A 15,846-nucleotide genomic window follows, 5' to 3' on the forward strand; every position below is an offset into this window, starting at 1 on the left:
AGAGCGACTTACCTGACCAAGTGGAAGCGTTTCTCTGTGTGGCCTTCCCAGAGAGGCACCTCACCAACTCAGTCACCCCTCCACCTGGAGCTGGAATGCCCGCTCCACCTGAAACATCAGAATCTAGCCATTTCATTGATCAAGATGCATCTAGTGGCAATCTCAGCCTTCTACCTTCTGGTGGATAGTAGGTTGCTCTTCTCACATGAAATGTCCATTTGCTTCCTCAAAGAGTTAGAGAGACTTTACACTCAAATTTGCGAACCTATACCACCTAAACCTGGTCCTGTCAAAACTCCCAGGCTCTCCCTTCGAGCCTCTGGCATCGTGCCCTCCGTTGTATCTCTCCTGGAAGAGTTTCCTTTGTAGTAGCAATTACCTCAGCCAGGAGGATCTCAGAAATCAGGGCCCTTACATCAGATTCCCCATATACAGTGTTCTTTAAGGACAAGGTTCAACTGCACCCCCACCCACTGCTCCTTCCAAAGATAGTCACGCAGTTCATCATAATCAGGCTATTTTCCTACCTGACTCCCCCCCCCCCCCCAACCACACAAGAATATGAAGAAGTGGCAGCTCCATATGCTGAATGTTAGATGCACTCTAGCCTTCTATATTGAGAGAACCAATCCATTCTATAAATCGACACAGTTCTTTGTGGCAGCGGTGGATAGGATGAAAGATCTACTGGTTTCAGCCCAGAGAATTTCATCCTGGATCACTTTCTGCTATGAGCAGGTGGGCATCCCACCTCCTGCTATCTAGACTGCCCATTTGATGAGAGCCTAGGCCTCATCGGTGGTGTTTCTGACCCAGGTCCCGATCCAAGACATCTGCAGAGCAGAAACCTAGTCACTGGTACATACTTTCTCCTCACACTACACCATCACCCAGCAGGCTTGGGATGATGCCAAGTTTAATAGAGCAGTGTTGCAATCCACATGTCCATGAACTCCGAACTCACCTCCTCAGGTACTGCTTGGGAGTCACCTAAAATGCAATGACATGAGCAAGCAATTGAAGAAGAAAATACAGTTACTAACCTTTCCGAAACTATTCTTCAGGATGTTTTTCTTGTGTCCGTTCCATGACCCATCTTCCTGCCCCTCTGTTGGTGTTAACTGGCAAGAAGGAATTGAGAGAGTGTGGGGCCGGTGCACGAGCGTGCAGCAACAGAGGGCTCTAAAACCAGACAGATGGATAACACTGAGGGGAAAAATCTCCAGTGACAGGGCACACAGTGCACACTCACCTAACGTAGAATGGACTTCAGCAACACATCTCGAAGAACAACAGTTATGGAAAGGTAGGTAACCGGTTTTTAAAAAGGGTGATGAAAGGCTGGTGTCTTTAGGGGTTGCAGAGTTAAGACTGTGGTGCATAATCTCTGGTGTACTTGATTGCGGTGATGGTATTGGCCTGGGGGTGGAGTAGAGGAGGCTCAGCACCTCATTTCCTTGTGGTTCTGTGTGTAGCATCCTAACTGCTTCCAAAAGAAGCTTCTTATGTTTTCACTTCTAGGGATTTTAAGTTCTCTTTTTAATGAGATTCTTTTGAGGGATGGAGGCTATAACAAGGCAAGGAGGTAGATCTGTAGAGGGTACTAGTGCTGCTGTTGACAGAGAATATTTTATCTGTCAGCAACTCCACACAAACCCATCTCTACTGTCAATCTTTATCCTACAACAAAGTGTAGCTTCTGACAAGGCTGTATGTGCCCTATTCGTTGATCAGGTTTGCATATGCACAGCCCCATTTATCTGTCTGGCTTGTGTGCACCAGGCCGTGTGCTCATCTATCAGTCAAGCTTTCATGCATCTGACCTTGCAACTCTTATCAAATAGGTCTGGGTCCTATGTCCTCTTTTCCCCCTCCCCTCATCAATTATAACCAATCTGTTTGTGTGCACAACGCATAAAGTTTCCATTGTAATGCGAATGGCTAAAAATTATCCTAAATCCCAACTTTTTGAAACACTAAAAAGCTATCCATAGGACCAGATCTCGTTTTGTATAGACAGATAAACAATGTATTTAAGAGAGAAGTCACCAATATCATGCAAACCAAAAAGCCTATTGCACAGACAAAAAAAAAGTAAGTTGAATTAGGACAGTGCCAGAAAATGAATATGGGGTAGTGACACTAGCTGGAAGCAAAAGAAATATATCTTGCTCCTGGGACAGCACTTCTGGACACATACTTACTTTTACTAGACTATTCCTACACCCCAACAGTGGTAGTGGAGGCAGGACCAAGGAAATATTTCAGCCAGAGCTCAAATTTAAACTCTTCCTATTAAAAACATACGAAGGGAAACCAAACAGAAACTACCGGTATATAAAAATTCAAGAGGCTTAAAACTAACCCCACGTCAAATTTCGCACCAGTTGGCCACCTCCTTTTAGAAAAGAGAAGGAATTTATGCTTTACTGTAAGCCTGTTTTCAGAACATACCAATTATGAAGTCACCACTATGTGCCTCCATAATTTAAGGGAAAAGTGTATACATTATTTGAGAAGGTTTCGTTATTGCGTGTGGCAGGTTCATCATTTTCAAACTCGTTGTTGTGTTTTGCTGGCTCACTTAAAGAAGTTACTAGTTTTTATATTTTTATCCACTACTTGATTACATTTAGGATTCCATATTTTGTCCAGCTTTTTAGCACAATGAATGGGGCATGTTTTCTTGTAATTTAATTCCTTTTCTTTTTATCCAGCAAAATCTTATTTATTACAACAGTGATATTTGAAAGAGAAATAATTAAAACTCCAGTATTTCATGTATTAATAAACAAAGTAAATTTGCATAATTTATGTTATAAAACACAGATTAAATCAAGTTGAAACTATGAACAAAATGCAAATAAATCTTAAGTATGTTAATTCCCATCTACCTTAAATAAAAAGAATGAAATAATTTTATCAAGATAATTCTGCAAGAGGCAGGAAGTGTAGAATTTCCAGTAGGAACACTTAAGTTATAACTTTGGAGACCTCCACTGATTCATTTGGGAACAGAAAGAGAAATTTGAAAGAGGAAAATCTAAGCACAGTTTGCACTATGAGGATAAAAAAATTGTGAATAAATATCTTAGTCATAAAGCCATCATTACAAAGTTATAGGCTTTGGAGAAAGGCACCTTTTGTGCAGATTTCTCAAACGTGAATGATCCATTACCATAGTTTTATAACTTTTTCTCAAATGTTCTTATTAACTGGCTGTGCGATTTAAACTACATCTCTTTTGTGTGAAAGGTTTCACGCTCATGCCAAAAACACTAGTTTAATTTTTGTTGATATAAATCATCCTGTTGGTATGTATGCATGCTCCTCACGTAGTAATATCTAATCATAAAATGTTACACTGCTGCTAATCACGTAATGGTCCAATTTCAGACCGAGTGTACATGGGGACAATTCCATAGGCTTTGGTGACATTTGCCTGCTTAAACTAGGCATTAACTTGATGCAACGTATTCGGGAGGGATGTTCCCCCTATTTAACAGACAAACAAAATTATCAGTATTTGGGGATATTGCATACAACCGGTCATAATATATAACTTCATAAATTTATTGAGTATTATGATCAGAGTGTGTCCGAAAAATAATTGTAACGTCTTAAAATGGATGGGCAGGTCTGGTGTCCATGGCCTCTGTTTGCCAGAAGCTGGGAATGGGCGAGAGGGGATGGATCACTTGATGATTACCTGTTCTGTTCACTCCCTCTGAAGCACCTGGCATTGGCCACTGTTAGAAGACAGGATACTGGGCTAGATGGACCTTTGGTCTGACTTGGTGTGGACATTCTTGTTCTTAACCAGAAAAGGTGGTGAACCTAACATGGCAAAAGGAAGGACTTTCAAGGTGTGCATGGAGCTTATTAGCTCTGGAGGTCAAGACGTGTACTTCACCAGGACTAGTTAAACTTCTGAGGACATTAATATATGTAGCTATGCACTGTACAATATAATGATTAAGAGGATGGGGCCTTTTTGCTTGGTACCTTGACCCCTTGCCCCATCTCTTCTTCCCACCCAAGCTGTTCTTTTCTATTCTTTTACCATACTTAAACATTTTAGTGTTCTTCATTTCTCCAGTGTTTTGATATTTAAACAGAAACATGAATAAAAATGTTTAATTTCCCCCTCAAAAAAAAAATTACAGGAGAACTCATCCTCAGTCATCTTTCAGGGTGTAAATGGATCCCTGAGATATCCCAAAGTAAATTTCCACTGTCTTCATTATAACACTGTATAATTTTGCAGGTGTATTACAGGTTTTTTTCACCCTCATGGCAGGATGTGTATTGGCCATACATGAGAGGCTGGGTACAGATGAGTACAACAATGATTTGATTAAACAGTATATTCCTAAGAAATTATGGTCCCAATTCTCCATTCTCTTGCACTTTTTGTAGTCGTTTGTACTTGTGCACTCTGGTTGTAAAATGCTACCACTAATACATATGAATGGAAAATTCTGATTTGATAGTGTTTTTACACCTTTTTTGGAAAAGAAGAAACAGCTGCACAAGGGTTAGGCCAGTCGAAAATCAGGCCCTGTGAGAGCAGAAGATGACCAGATCGTAGTAAGTTTTTAAAACAGATATACAATAAAAGTTGTTTTATCCAGCACTTCACCAACCCGAAAGCTCTATAAACCAGCATTTCTGATCTTCATTGAAATTCCAGTTTATAGTCCGGTTGGCACAATGTCAACAGGGGGTTGGATTGTGGGAGGGAGTGTGGTGGGCAAGCTCTGGGAGAGAGTTTGGGCGGGGGAGGAGGTGCAGGATGCTGGATCCAGGGGTCGCTTACCTGGGGTTTGAGTTTTTCAGTGCTGCCATGTTATGTATGTTAAATAATAATATTTGCTTCTGTTGCTTGGAGTAGCCTGTTTGTACCACGAAATAGAAAGAAATTGTTCCTAAATTCCTTTTTAACTTTTTACCCCATTATTCTTGTAATGGGTATATTTGTTTTGTTTCTGACTTCCTTCCATCTTATTGGAAAGGAGAGTTTTCTTAATTCCAGTTTTTGTCTGGAGCAAAGCAGATAATTTTTGTTTTCATTGTAAACCTGAATGTATTTATCCATTCTAAGAGAAGGCAACTTTTGCTGTTGTGCCATTTTGCCAATTTCCACTTTCCCATTCTGATAGAATGATCAAAATAAAGCTTTTTTGAGAGAAACTTAAACTCAGTGAGATTTACTGTATGGTAAAATGTAGTATTTTACCAGATAAAAATCCAAATCTCTCTGTTAGAGTTGTGCATTCACAGAACTGAATTTGTTTTCTTATTTTCAGGCAACAGATTGAGACTGACCCATTCCAACTCTGTCATCTTTGGCGAAGTGCAGTCTTTTTACTGCTGCCATTTTGCAAACACCTTTTTTTCCTCTTCTTGTTGCTTCAACCCCCACAGTTTAGTCAGCGCCACATTTTTCCAAGCTTGATATTTACACAGTGTTTTATTTCAGCTGGTGAAACATCTGTATTTTTTCATGGAGTTAAATAAATGATCTATGCCGAGAATGTACAGTATAGGGTGATGTCAGTTTGCTTTTTTTCAAGAGTCACTGAGCAGAACAGTCAGAGTATTGTTTCAGCCTTAGAGTTAGGAATGTGAATATTTATACTGAATACTTAATTCATACAAATACAGCTAAGGGCATGCAAGCAGAAGTTTTTATTGCTTTAGGTCAGCTTGAGGGGAGGGAAGTCTAACCTTGCTATTTCACTGAAAAATGTGTAACTATATCACTTGCAAAAGTGTTGTTGAAAAATTATGCGTTAAAAAGGGACTTTGTGTGTGGCTACGTGTTAAAGACGGAGAATATCATCAACATCCTTTTTTTCTTTAAACAAAAACATGCTCTCTCAGCATTCATGCCTTCAGTTAAACCACAAAATTTATTGTGAAGATCTGAAAACCACAATTTCTTCTGTAAGATTAACACTGGCATTACAAAATGTAAATTTGTTTCTTTTTCAAAAAGAGATAATGTGACACAATAATTTAACTTTGCAGCTGCTAGAGAATTACGTTACATTTGCAGTACTGTGTGTTGAGAATTGACTAGCCTACCAATGCAGCAACACAACAAATATATTTTGGGATCAAAAAGTGGCTAACATTTTATTAAACAAATCCATCAACACTCATCAGGTTTTTTGTCTGTTTTATACTGATGTAACTCAAAACAAGTATAATCCAATGATGAATCCATTCAGCTTTTTAAAGATATGGGGGTTAGCATAATATTGTTCTTAAAGCTAATGTGTAAAGGTAAGGAATTGGGTTTGTGTACTTTTTAATTTTTCAGTGATGTATAGATAAGGCAGGGGTTGGCAACCTTTCAGAAGTGCTGGGCCGAGTCTTTGTTTATTCACTGTAATTTAAGGTTTCGCATGCCAATAATACATTTTAACATTTTTAGAAGGGCTCTTTCTGTAAGTCTATAATATATAACTAAACTATTGTTGTATGTAAATAAGGTTTATTAAATGTTTAAGAAGCTTCATTTAAAATTAAATTAAAATGCAGAGCCCCTCAGACCAGTGGCCAGGACCCAGCCAGCGTGAGTGCCACTGAAAATCAGCTCGCCTGCTGCCTATGGCACACATGCTATAGGTTGCCTACCCCTGAAATAAAGTTTAAATGAGATTCATTCGTTTGGGTTTTTGAGCAAAGTTTTTTAAAAATTCCGATTATGGTTTGTTGGCTATATATTGGGAATATCACTTATGAAATCTTGCTTTCTATGTTTCGTGTTGGCAGTCTCCTCATGGAGTCAGAAAATGGGGGCAAGAGCTTTCTCAGCCTTGATGAATCTTTCAAAAAGAAAACTTTTCCTTTGAGTGTTGGTCACGTGCTTGAGTTAAATGGGCATCAACAGAAACAAAACTTTAAATAACCCGAATAAGAATTAATTCACATCTTAAATTTCAAGTACCAGTGTCTTGGTACTTTCTCTGTCCTAGTCCTACTGGTTCTTCTGCCTTCTAGGAAAAACAGCATAAACAAGACCTGGATTTCTACTGCAAAAAATCAGTTTCCTGCAGCAGGAAAAAAGACCTTTAAAAAGCAAATGTCTCAGACCTTTGTAGCTCTTATGAATCAAAGTACATGAATGTTTTTTGTTTTCTTTTATATTTAATGTTTCATTATTGTGGCGGTAGCTTAGTGGGCCAGAAGAAATGCAGGAAAAATTGATTTGGTCTATCATTCTTTGAGACCACAAAAGATAGAGCCTTGTGTTACTCAACAGTGACGTCTGTCGGTAATTCAGTAGTGGCATAATGGATCTCTAAAGGAAGCATAGGTCAGTATAGTCTTCTCACTCAAAGGATTAGTCTTGGTGATGTGTAAGCAATGTATACAGAAAAGTTATAAAGGAAGAAAATTCGGCATTTGTGAAGATATGCATTGGACTTCTTGATTATCAGGTCTCAAATTCTGTGACCTAATCAGGTTTCCATTCTTCACTCCATAACACATGATGAAAGCCTGTGTGTGTGAATGGCATGATAGTGGGAATTTATAATGTAGTGGATAGTGCCAGGTGGCTGCTATTTGTGGTTTGGGAAACCTAACACAGTAGTAGAGGCAGCACAGAGAGAATACAAATAACTGGATGTTTAATTCTCAGTTGATATTTGTTTGGGAAAAATATTAAAATAAGCAATGAATGGCAACGTTTTCAGAACTATTCATGTGAAACGCAAGTATTTGTACATGCAAATAGGCACCTGTAGGCACTAGCAGATAAAAATACCCATTTTGCATACACAAGTTCATGTTTTCTGGACACACAGGGGTGCACATCTTGTACCCAACTCCCTCCCGGAGCCCGCACTCCCTCTGCACCCAAATCACCTGCCTCTGCCCAGAGTCCTCTCCCACACTCTGAATCCCTCGGCTCCACCCCCCAGCCTGGACCCCAAACTCCTCATCCCTGGCCCTACCCCAACCTGGACTAGCCCAGAGCCCCCTTCTGCACCCTGAGCCTCTCATTTCTGGCCCACCACTGAGCCCATACCCCCTCCCACACACCAAGCCCCTGCCCCAGCCTGATGAAAATTAGCAAGTGAGTGAGGGTGGGGGAGAGCCAGCAACAGAGGGAAGGGGGATAGAGTTAGTGGGGGCAGGCTTTGGTTTTGTGCGATTAGAAAGTTGGCAATCCTAACTGCTGTAAGTGCAGACACAGTCTAAGACCTTGTCTCCACTAGAATTTACTTATGTCACTCAGAGCTGTGAATAATCCAAACCTCTGAGCGATGTAAGTTATACCAACCTAAGTGCTGGTGTAGACAGTGCTATGTCAGCGGGAGAACTTCTCCCGCTGACATAGCTATCGCCTTTCATCGAAGTGGAGTAATTAATCCAATGGGAGAACTCTCTCCTATCAGCTTGAATTGTCTTCACCAGAAGCACTACAGCAGTGCAGCTGCATAGGTGCAGCTGCATTGGTGCAGCTGTGCCACTGTAGCACTTAGATGTAGCCAAAGTGTCTGTGAATTCAGCTGATCAGCATTAACGGTTCTTCAGTGTGCTTTGATCTTCTCCGCTTTCAAACAAGAGATCAAAGCATGCCGAGGAACTGTTAGTGCTCATTAGCAGTGTCCATACAGACACACCCCAGCTTGCAGGGAACTAAATGTTCATGTGGACAAGCCCTTTGACTGGGACCCTGGTTTTGGGAGTATTCTTTTTAAAAGCACATTTTGTACCTGTTTTCTTTCTTTATTTGTGAACTGCCTTCGCCCAACCAACTGAAGGAGCTGTCAGCCAGTGCAGTTGGTGAATTTGGCAGAAAGCTTGTATGGCAAAGTTCCTCCTCTACCTTGGTGGGTCCTGCGCTTATTGGCGGATTTGCTCACCTCAGTGATCTTCGCCTCTTGTGAAACCCACAGTCTGGGTCAGCTCCTCCTGTGTCTGATCAGGAGTTGGGAGGTTTGGGGGGGAACCTGGGCCCGCCCTCAACTCTGGGTTCCCGCCCAGGGCCCTGTGGATCGCAGCTGTCTATAGTGCCTCCTGTAACAGCTGCATGACAGCTACAACTCCCTGGTCTACTTCCCCATGGCCTCTTCCAAACACCTTCTTTATCCTCACCACAGGACCTTCCTCCTGGTGTCTGATAAAGCTTGTCCTCCTCAATCCTCCAGCAGCACACTCTCTCACTCTCAGCTCCTTGCCCTCTTGCTCCCAGCTCCTCACACACGCTCCTTCTCCTTTGTCTCCTCTCTGCCTGACTGGAGTGAGCTCCTTTTTAAACCCAGGTGCCCTGATTAGCCTGCCTTGATTGGCTGCAGGTTTTCTAATAAAAGTAGCTATGTCCACTGCCTTCTAGAAAGATCTTAATTGGCCCCAGGTGTCTTGATTATCCTGGAGCAACTGCCATTTGGTTACCAGGGTACTAGGGATTTGTTTAGCCTGGGCCTAACATACCTGTTTCTCAGTACTTTACTATAGCCATCTGGCCTTGCCCCATCGCACTTGTTATACCAATAGAATAAAAACCAGCAGGATCTTATTAAGAGGGGTAAGGAAAAAATGCCACATTTATTGTAAATATAATAAGATAAAAGTAAACAACGTTGTTTAACTACTTATTCCTTACACACACACACACACACACACACACACACACACACACACACACACACACATTCATTCACACAATCATTCATTCAAGTTCTGTATAGGTGTTATAGTTACCAGCCTAGAAGTTGCTCATGCCAAGTTACTGGCCAGGTATCTTGGTCATGGGAATGGAGCCGAGTCTGAGTCAGATGCACCTGATGCTCCTGGAGGTTGGCAGCAGAACCAGAGACTCAAAGTCCTCAGTCTTTGGAGTCCATTCTTATAGGAATTAATTCCTATGTTAGTCTATGGGAGCTGTTTCATCCTGCTGTTGCTGACTCAATCAAAAGATGGCACATTCCTGGTGGCTCCACACTGTCCAAAGTTTGTGTTTCTCATCCTTCCAGGTGTTGGGATGGATCCCAGTTTACCCTCCAGGGGTTGTCTGGTGGTCCACTTGACACATTCTTCGACTGATTCATAGCTTCATAGATTCTAGGACTGGAAGGGACCTCGAGAGGTCATCGAGTCCAGTCCCCTGCCCTGATGGCAGGACCAAATACTGTCTAGACCATCCCTGATAGACATTTATCTAACCTACTCTTAAATATCTCCAGAGATAGAGATTCTACAACCTCCCTAGGCAATTTATTCCAGTGTTTAACAACCCTGACAGGAACTTTTTCCTAATGTCTAACCTAAACCTCCCTTGCTGCCGTTTAAGCCCATTACTTCTTGTCCTATCCTTAGAGGCTAAAGTGAACAAGTTTTCTCCCTCCTCCTGATGACATCCTTTTAGATACCTGAAAACTGCTATCATGTCCCCTCTCAGTCATCTCTTTTCCAAACTAAACAAACCCAGTTCTTTCAGCCTTCCTTTGTAGGTCATGTTTTCAAGACCTGTAATCATTCTTGTTGCCCTTCTCTGGACCCTCTCCAATTTCTCCACATCTTTCCTGAAATGCGGTGCCCAGAACTGGACACAATACTCCAGTTGAGGCCTAACCAGCGCAGAGTAGAGCGGAAGAATGACTTCTCGTGTCTTGCTCACAACACACCTGTTAATGCATCCCAGAATCACATTTGCCTTTTTTGAAACAGCATCACACTGTTGACTCATATTTAGCTTGTGGTCCGCTATAGCCCCTAAATCCCTTTCTGCCATACTCCTTACTAGATAGTCTCTTCCCATTTTGTATGTGTGAAACTGATTTTTTCTTCCTAAGTGGAGCACTTTGCATTTGTCTTTATTAAACTTCATCCTGTTTGTCTCAGACCATTTCTCCAATTTGTCCAGATCATTTTGAATTATGACCATGTCCTCGAAAGCAGTTGCAATCCCTCCCAGTTTGGTATCATCTGCAAACTTAATAAGCGTACTTTCTATGCCAATATCTAAGTCGTTGATGAAGATATTGAACAGAGCCAGTCCCAAAACAAACTCCTGCAGAACCCCACTTGTTATACCTTTCCAGCAGGATTGGGAACCATTAATAACTACTCTCTGAGTATGGTTATCCAGCCATATGGTTATCCAGCTGATGGATACTCCCTTTCTAGGCTGACACCTCCCTAACTATTCATGTACATCAAGCATTCAACGTACATTCCATATCTTAACCATATTTTAATGTACTGTCTCCACCTCTTTCAGAGTTTGTGCTAATTCATTTGAGACCCCTGGCCCTTTAATCACAGAGGGTGGGGGTCTGTTCCTAGGAGCCGTTGCTGTTACAGTGAAGTGAAAGTCACTTAACGTTTGTTTACATTGTATCAATTACAGCTTAAGGCTCACAGCAGGGGTTGTAGCATAGTGTTCACTTCAAGAACAAAGTCAATTAACTTGTTTGTAAGTTTTACATAGTAATAGAGTATCTTTCACAGGACAGATACAATCCATGCTTACAAGTTTTAACAGAAGAACTAAACGATTTTTGTACTTGGTGAAACTTGAATTTTTAAAGTGTGAGGGACAAATTATGGGGGGCCCTCTGTCACTTAGGGGAATCACTGTTAGTACCTTCTTTAATATCTCTACAAGCTGACACCTCAAGGATCATGTTTCCACAAGGGCTATTATAAGTTGCCACTTTCTCCACCCCTTTCCACCAAGCCAGTGAGCCCCTCTGCAAAAGTCCATAAGCCAGACCTACCACCCGAGCAGAATCTAACTTACTGAGTGGCATGGAAAAAGGACGAGAGAGAGGGAAGGACTGGCTTCATATACTTCCTGCTGCAGCTGCCAAAACCACATTCCTGGACAAAACTCCCTAACCTCCCATCCCCTGCAGGTTTATCCCCTGCACCATGTGTAATTTGGAAATCTGGTCACCCTAGTTGTTGTAAGTTCATCCACCTATCAAGAAGATAGGGAATGGTAGGAATTTAATCACAGGGTTGTTAACATAAAGACTTAGGTCACAGGAGTTTGTGAAGGAAACACTCCCAATGCTAGTCTTGTGGTTTTTTGTAGTACATCTGAGCATTATGGGGCTGGACAGGTCCCCCAAGCATGCAATTGGTGCCAGTTTCCCTACTTGTGCAGTCAGTACCCTCTACCTTCAGCACTAAACTCCCACACCTACAGGCCAGTTGACTTTATCTCCTCTTCAACATCACTCCTGGTACCAACTTTTCTTACTCGCTGCTGTTTTGTAACTTTGTATTTAAGAAAAAAAGTATGTATATAAAATCTATATATTTAAATGGAGTTCCCACTTTGCATTATTGTTCAAATATGTTTATTTTTTGTTTGTTTTCTTATGAAATCCAAAATTTGGTATGACAGCATATGCCCAAAAGGCAGTGAATCCCAGAATGGAAGAGATGACTTCTTTGATTAGGAATATTTGAGGTGATACACTTCTATAAAAATAAATGCTATTTAGTGATGGATTATGTTGTTGTTTAAAATGGAGGCAAGTTTTTACTTTTTAATTTGGTGTGTTAAACGGCTGTTAGGAGCTTTAGGGAAAAAGTGGGCAAAAAGCTCTTTGAATTTTTCAAAGAATGTCCTTAAAATGCCTCTTGTGGCTGCATTGATCATGCAGCTCTGAACATTATCAGAAAATATTGCTCTGATCATAGCCTCCATGTTCAGACCCCTTGGTTGTTGATATAATACTTCAGTCTCCGAAACAATTTTCAGAATATTCCTGAGCTCAGATGTGTTCATTTATTTTATCTGAAGGAATAAATACCAGAATGAAACAGACTCAATGGTACGTTTTCATCCTTCCTAGGGAGAAAGTGTGGTCTGGTTTAGAATATGGAACTGAAAACATATTGGACAGATAATATTTTTCATTTAAATTCTACAATTAACATGTGATCTATTCCTCCTATTTTTCCTGGATATATAATGAGTGACAAGATTCTTTATCAATATTTGTTATAATATGAAACATTTTGATGATTTTGTGCATGTGTGACTTATTTTCTGAAACTAAAGTTTTACAGCTGTATTGATATAAAATTATATAGAAACTGGATGCAATGTTTATTGCTTACTTTATGGAAAATGTCTGAATGTCCATTCATGAATTGTCATTATCTTATTACAATTCAGGATGTTGATTACATAAGCCTTTTTGCTTATTCCAGATATGTATACAGTTTGTTGCAGTGACAATATTATATAGTATGATTTTTGCATTTCATAAATCCTCTTCTGGTTGATAATTTCTCATGTACATTCCATGACCAACATTTTATAGCTAAGATAATATCTTTTCTCACTACAAGATCATCTATGTATATTTAATTTCTAATTAAAAAATACTTTTACTTGTCTTGAGGAATTAAACTCTCAACAGTTTTCACTGAACGTTTTAGACTCATCAAAAGCCAGTTTCAGATCCTAAAGTAGTTTTCACCAAGGTTTTATGCTCAAACAGATGTGTTCGTTTATCATAATGGAAGAAATAAATCCTTCGCCCCCAAAAAACTAACTCATGTTTATACTTCTTTTATGATTTTTATATTGTTTAGTCAGTTAACTAGGGAGCCACTTGCTATCTTTTCAAAAAACAAAACAGAGAATTTTGGTTTTGGTTTGTGTGGCTTTTTGTTCCTAGGTTCTCTTAGTTATAAATCATTCCACGTTTGTTGGGTCTCTAGTTGGGTCTCTAGTTGTTGCTGAGGAAATTGCAACTCCTGATTTCAGAATGATCTAGCCAGAGATTTTATATAATGACAATGCAGCATAGGTGGCACAATTGAAAGAAGGCAGCTTTACTTTCACAAGCAAGGCTAAAACTTACCCAGAGTTACAAAAACATGTTTGTTTGTTTTTCCCTGATTAAGCTGAGCAAATGTGGCACTGAGGGTATGTCTACACTACGGGATTATTCCGATTTTCCATAAACCAGTTTTGTAAAACACATTGTATAAAGTCAAGTGCACATGGCCACACTAAGCACATTAATTCGGCTGTGTGCATCCATGTACCGAGGCTAGCGTCGATTTCCGGAGTGTTGCACTGTGGGTAGCTATCCGGTAGCTGTCCCATAGTTCCCGCAGTCTGCCCCGCCCATTGGAATTCTGGGTTGAGATCCCAATGCATGATGGTGCAGAAACAGTGTTGCGGGTGATTCTGGGTAAATGTCGTCACTCATTCCTTCCTCCGTGAAAGCAATGGCAGACAATCATTTTGCTCCCTTTTTCCCTGGATTGCCCTGGCAGATGCCATAGCATGGCAACCATGGAGCCTGTTTTGCCTTTTGTCACTGTCACTGTATGTGTACTGGATGCTGCTGACAGAGGCGGTACTGCAGTGCTACACAGAAGCATTCATTTGCCTTTGCAAGGTAGCAGAGATGGTTACCAGTCGTTCTGTACCGTCTGCTGTGCCATTGCAAATTGGCGATGAGATAACGATTATCAGTCGTTCTGTACTGTCTGCTGCTGTCATGGGTGCTCCTGGCTGGCCTTAGCTGAGGTCGGCCGGGGGCGCAAAGACAAAACTGGGAATGACTCCCCGAGTCAATTCCTCCTTTATGGTTTATCTAAAAATAAAGTCAGTCCTGCCTGGAAATATGGGGCAAGTGTACTAGAGAACCAGTGTATCAGAGAACCGCTCCATGTCAGATCCCGCAGAAATGATGAGCTGCATGCCATTCACGGGGGGTGCCCCTGCAACAACCCCACCCGTTGATTCCCTTTTCCCCCAACCTTTCTGGACTACCGTCGCAGTGTCCCCCATTTGTGTGATGAAGTAATAAAGAATGCAGGAATAAGAAACACTGACTTTTTAGTGAGATAAAATGAGGGGGAGGCAGCCTCCAGCTGCTATGATAGTCCAGACAGGACATTAAATGGTGAGGGGGAGAGGAGTCCAGCATCCCGCTGCTATGGTAGTCCAGGCAGTACAGAATCTTTTCTTTAGACTTGAAAGGGGGGTGCTGATGGAACTCAGCCCCCAGTTGCTATGATGAGGACGGTTACCAGCCGTTCTGTACCATCTACCGGAAATGACCAGGAGTCATTCCTATTTTTACCCAGGTGCCCCCAGCCGACCTCACCTGAGGCCAGCCAGGAGCACTCACGGGCTGATGATGACGATGGATAGCGGTCACATTGTACCATCTGTCACCGGGGAGGGGAGGGGAGAGGATGCTGCTATTCATTGCCGCAGCACCGCGTCTACCAGCAGCATGCAGTAGACATAGGGTGACATATAAAAAAGTCAAGAAACGATTTTTTTCTCTTTTCTTTCACGGGGGGGGAGGGGGTGTAAATTGACGACATATACCCTGAAACATCCCAGACAATGTGTTTGACCCTACAGGCATTGTGAGCTCAGCCAAGAATGCAAATGCTTTTCGGAGACTGCGGGGACTGTGGGATAGCTGGGGTCGTCAGTTCCCCCTCCGTCCCTCCCTCCATGAGCATCCATTTGATTCTTTGGCTTTCCGTTACGCTTGTCACACAGCACTGTGCTGTGGCCTCTGTCTATCATAGCCTGGAGATTTTTTCAAATGCTTTGGCATTTCATCTTCTGTAACAGAGCTGTGATAGAACAGATTTGTCTCCCCATACAGCGATCAGATCCAGTATCTCCCGTACGGCCTATGCTGGAGCTCTTTTTGGATTTGGGACTGCATCGCGACCTGTGCTGATCAGAGCTCCACGCTGGGCAAACAGGAAATGAAATTCAAAAGTTCGCGGGGCTTTTCCTGTTTACCTGGCCAGTGCATCTGAGTTCGGATTGCTGTCCAGAGCAGTCACAATGGTGCACTGTGGGATACCGCCTGGAGG

The 15,846-nt window shown here is 41.6% G+C and overlaps 1 protein-coding gene across 11 annotated transcripts in view; it reads left to right on the forward strand.

Moving 5' to 3' along the window:
- Positions 1-15,846, forward strand: part of THADA (THADA armadillo repeat containing) — a 317,566-nt gene that overhangs the window by 189,140 nt on the left and 112,580 nt on the right. Inside the window, exon 30 of one of the 11 annotated variants that reach the window (XM_050951714.1) lies at positions 5,310-6,245. The exons of the other annotated variants lie outside the window; for them this stretch is intronic. Within the exon in view, the coding sequence (XP_050807671.1) occupies positions 5,310-5,321 (12 nt within the window). The 3' untranslated portion in view covers positions 5,322-6,245. Of the gene's footprint in view, positions 1-5,309; positions 6,246-15,846 lie in introns of those variants that run through there. 11 annotated transcript variants of the gene reach the window in all.

Source organism: Gopherus flavomarginatus, chromosome 4 (assembly GCF_025201925.1).
Source record: "Gopherus flavomarginatus isolate rGopFla2 chromosome 4, rGopFla2.mat.asm, whole genome shotgun sequence".
NCBI lineage: Eukaryota > Metazoa > Chordata > Testudines > Testudinidae > Gopherus > Gopherus flavomarginatus.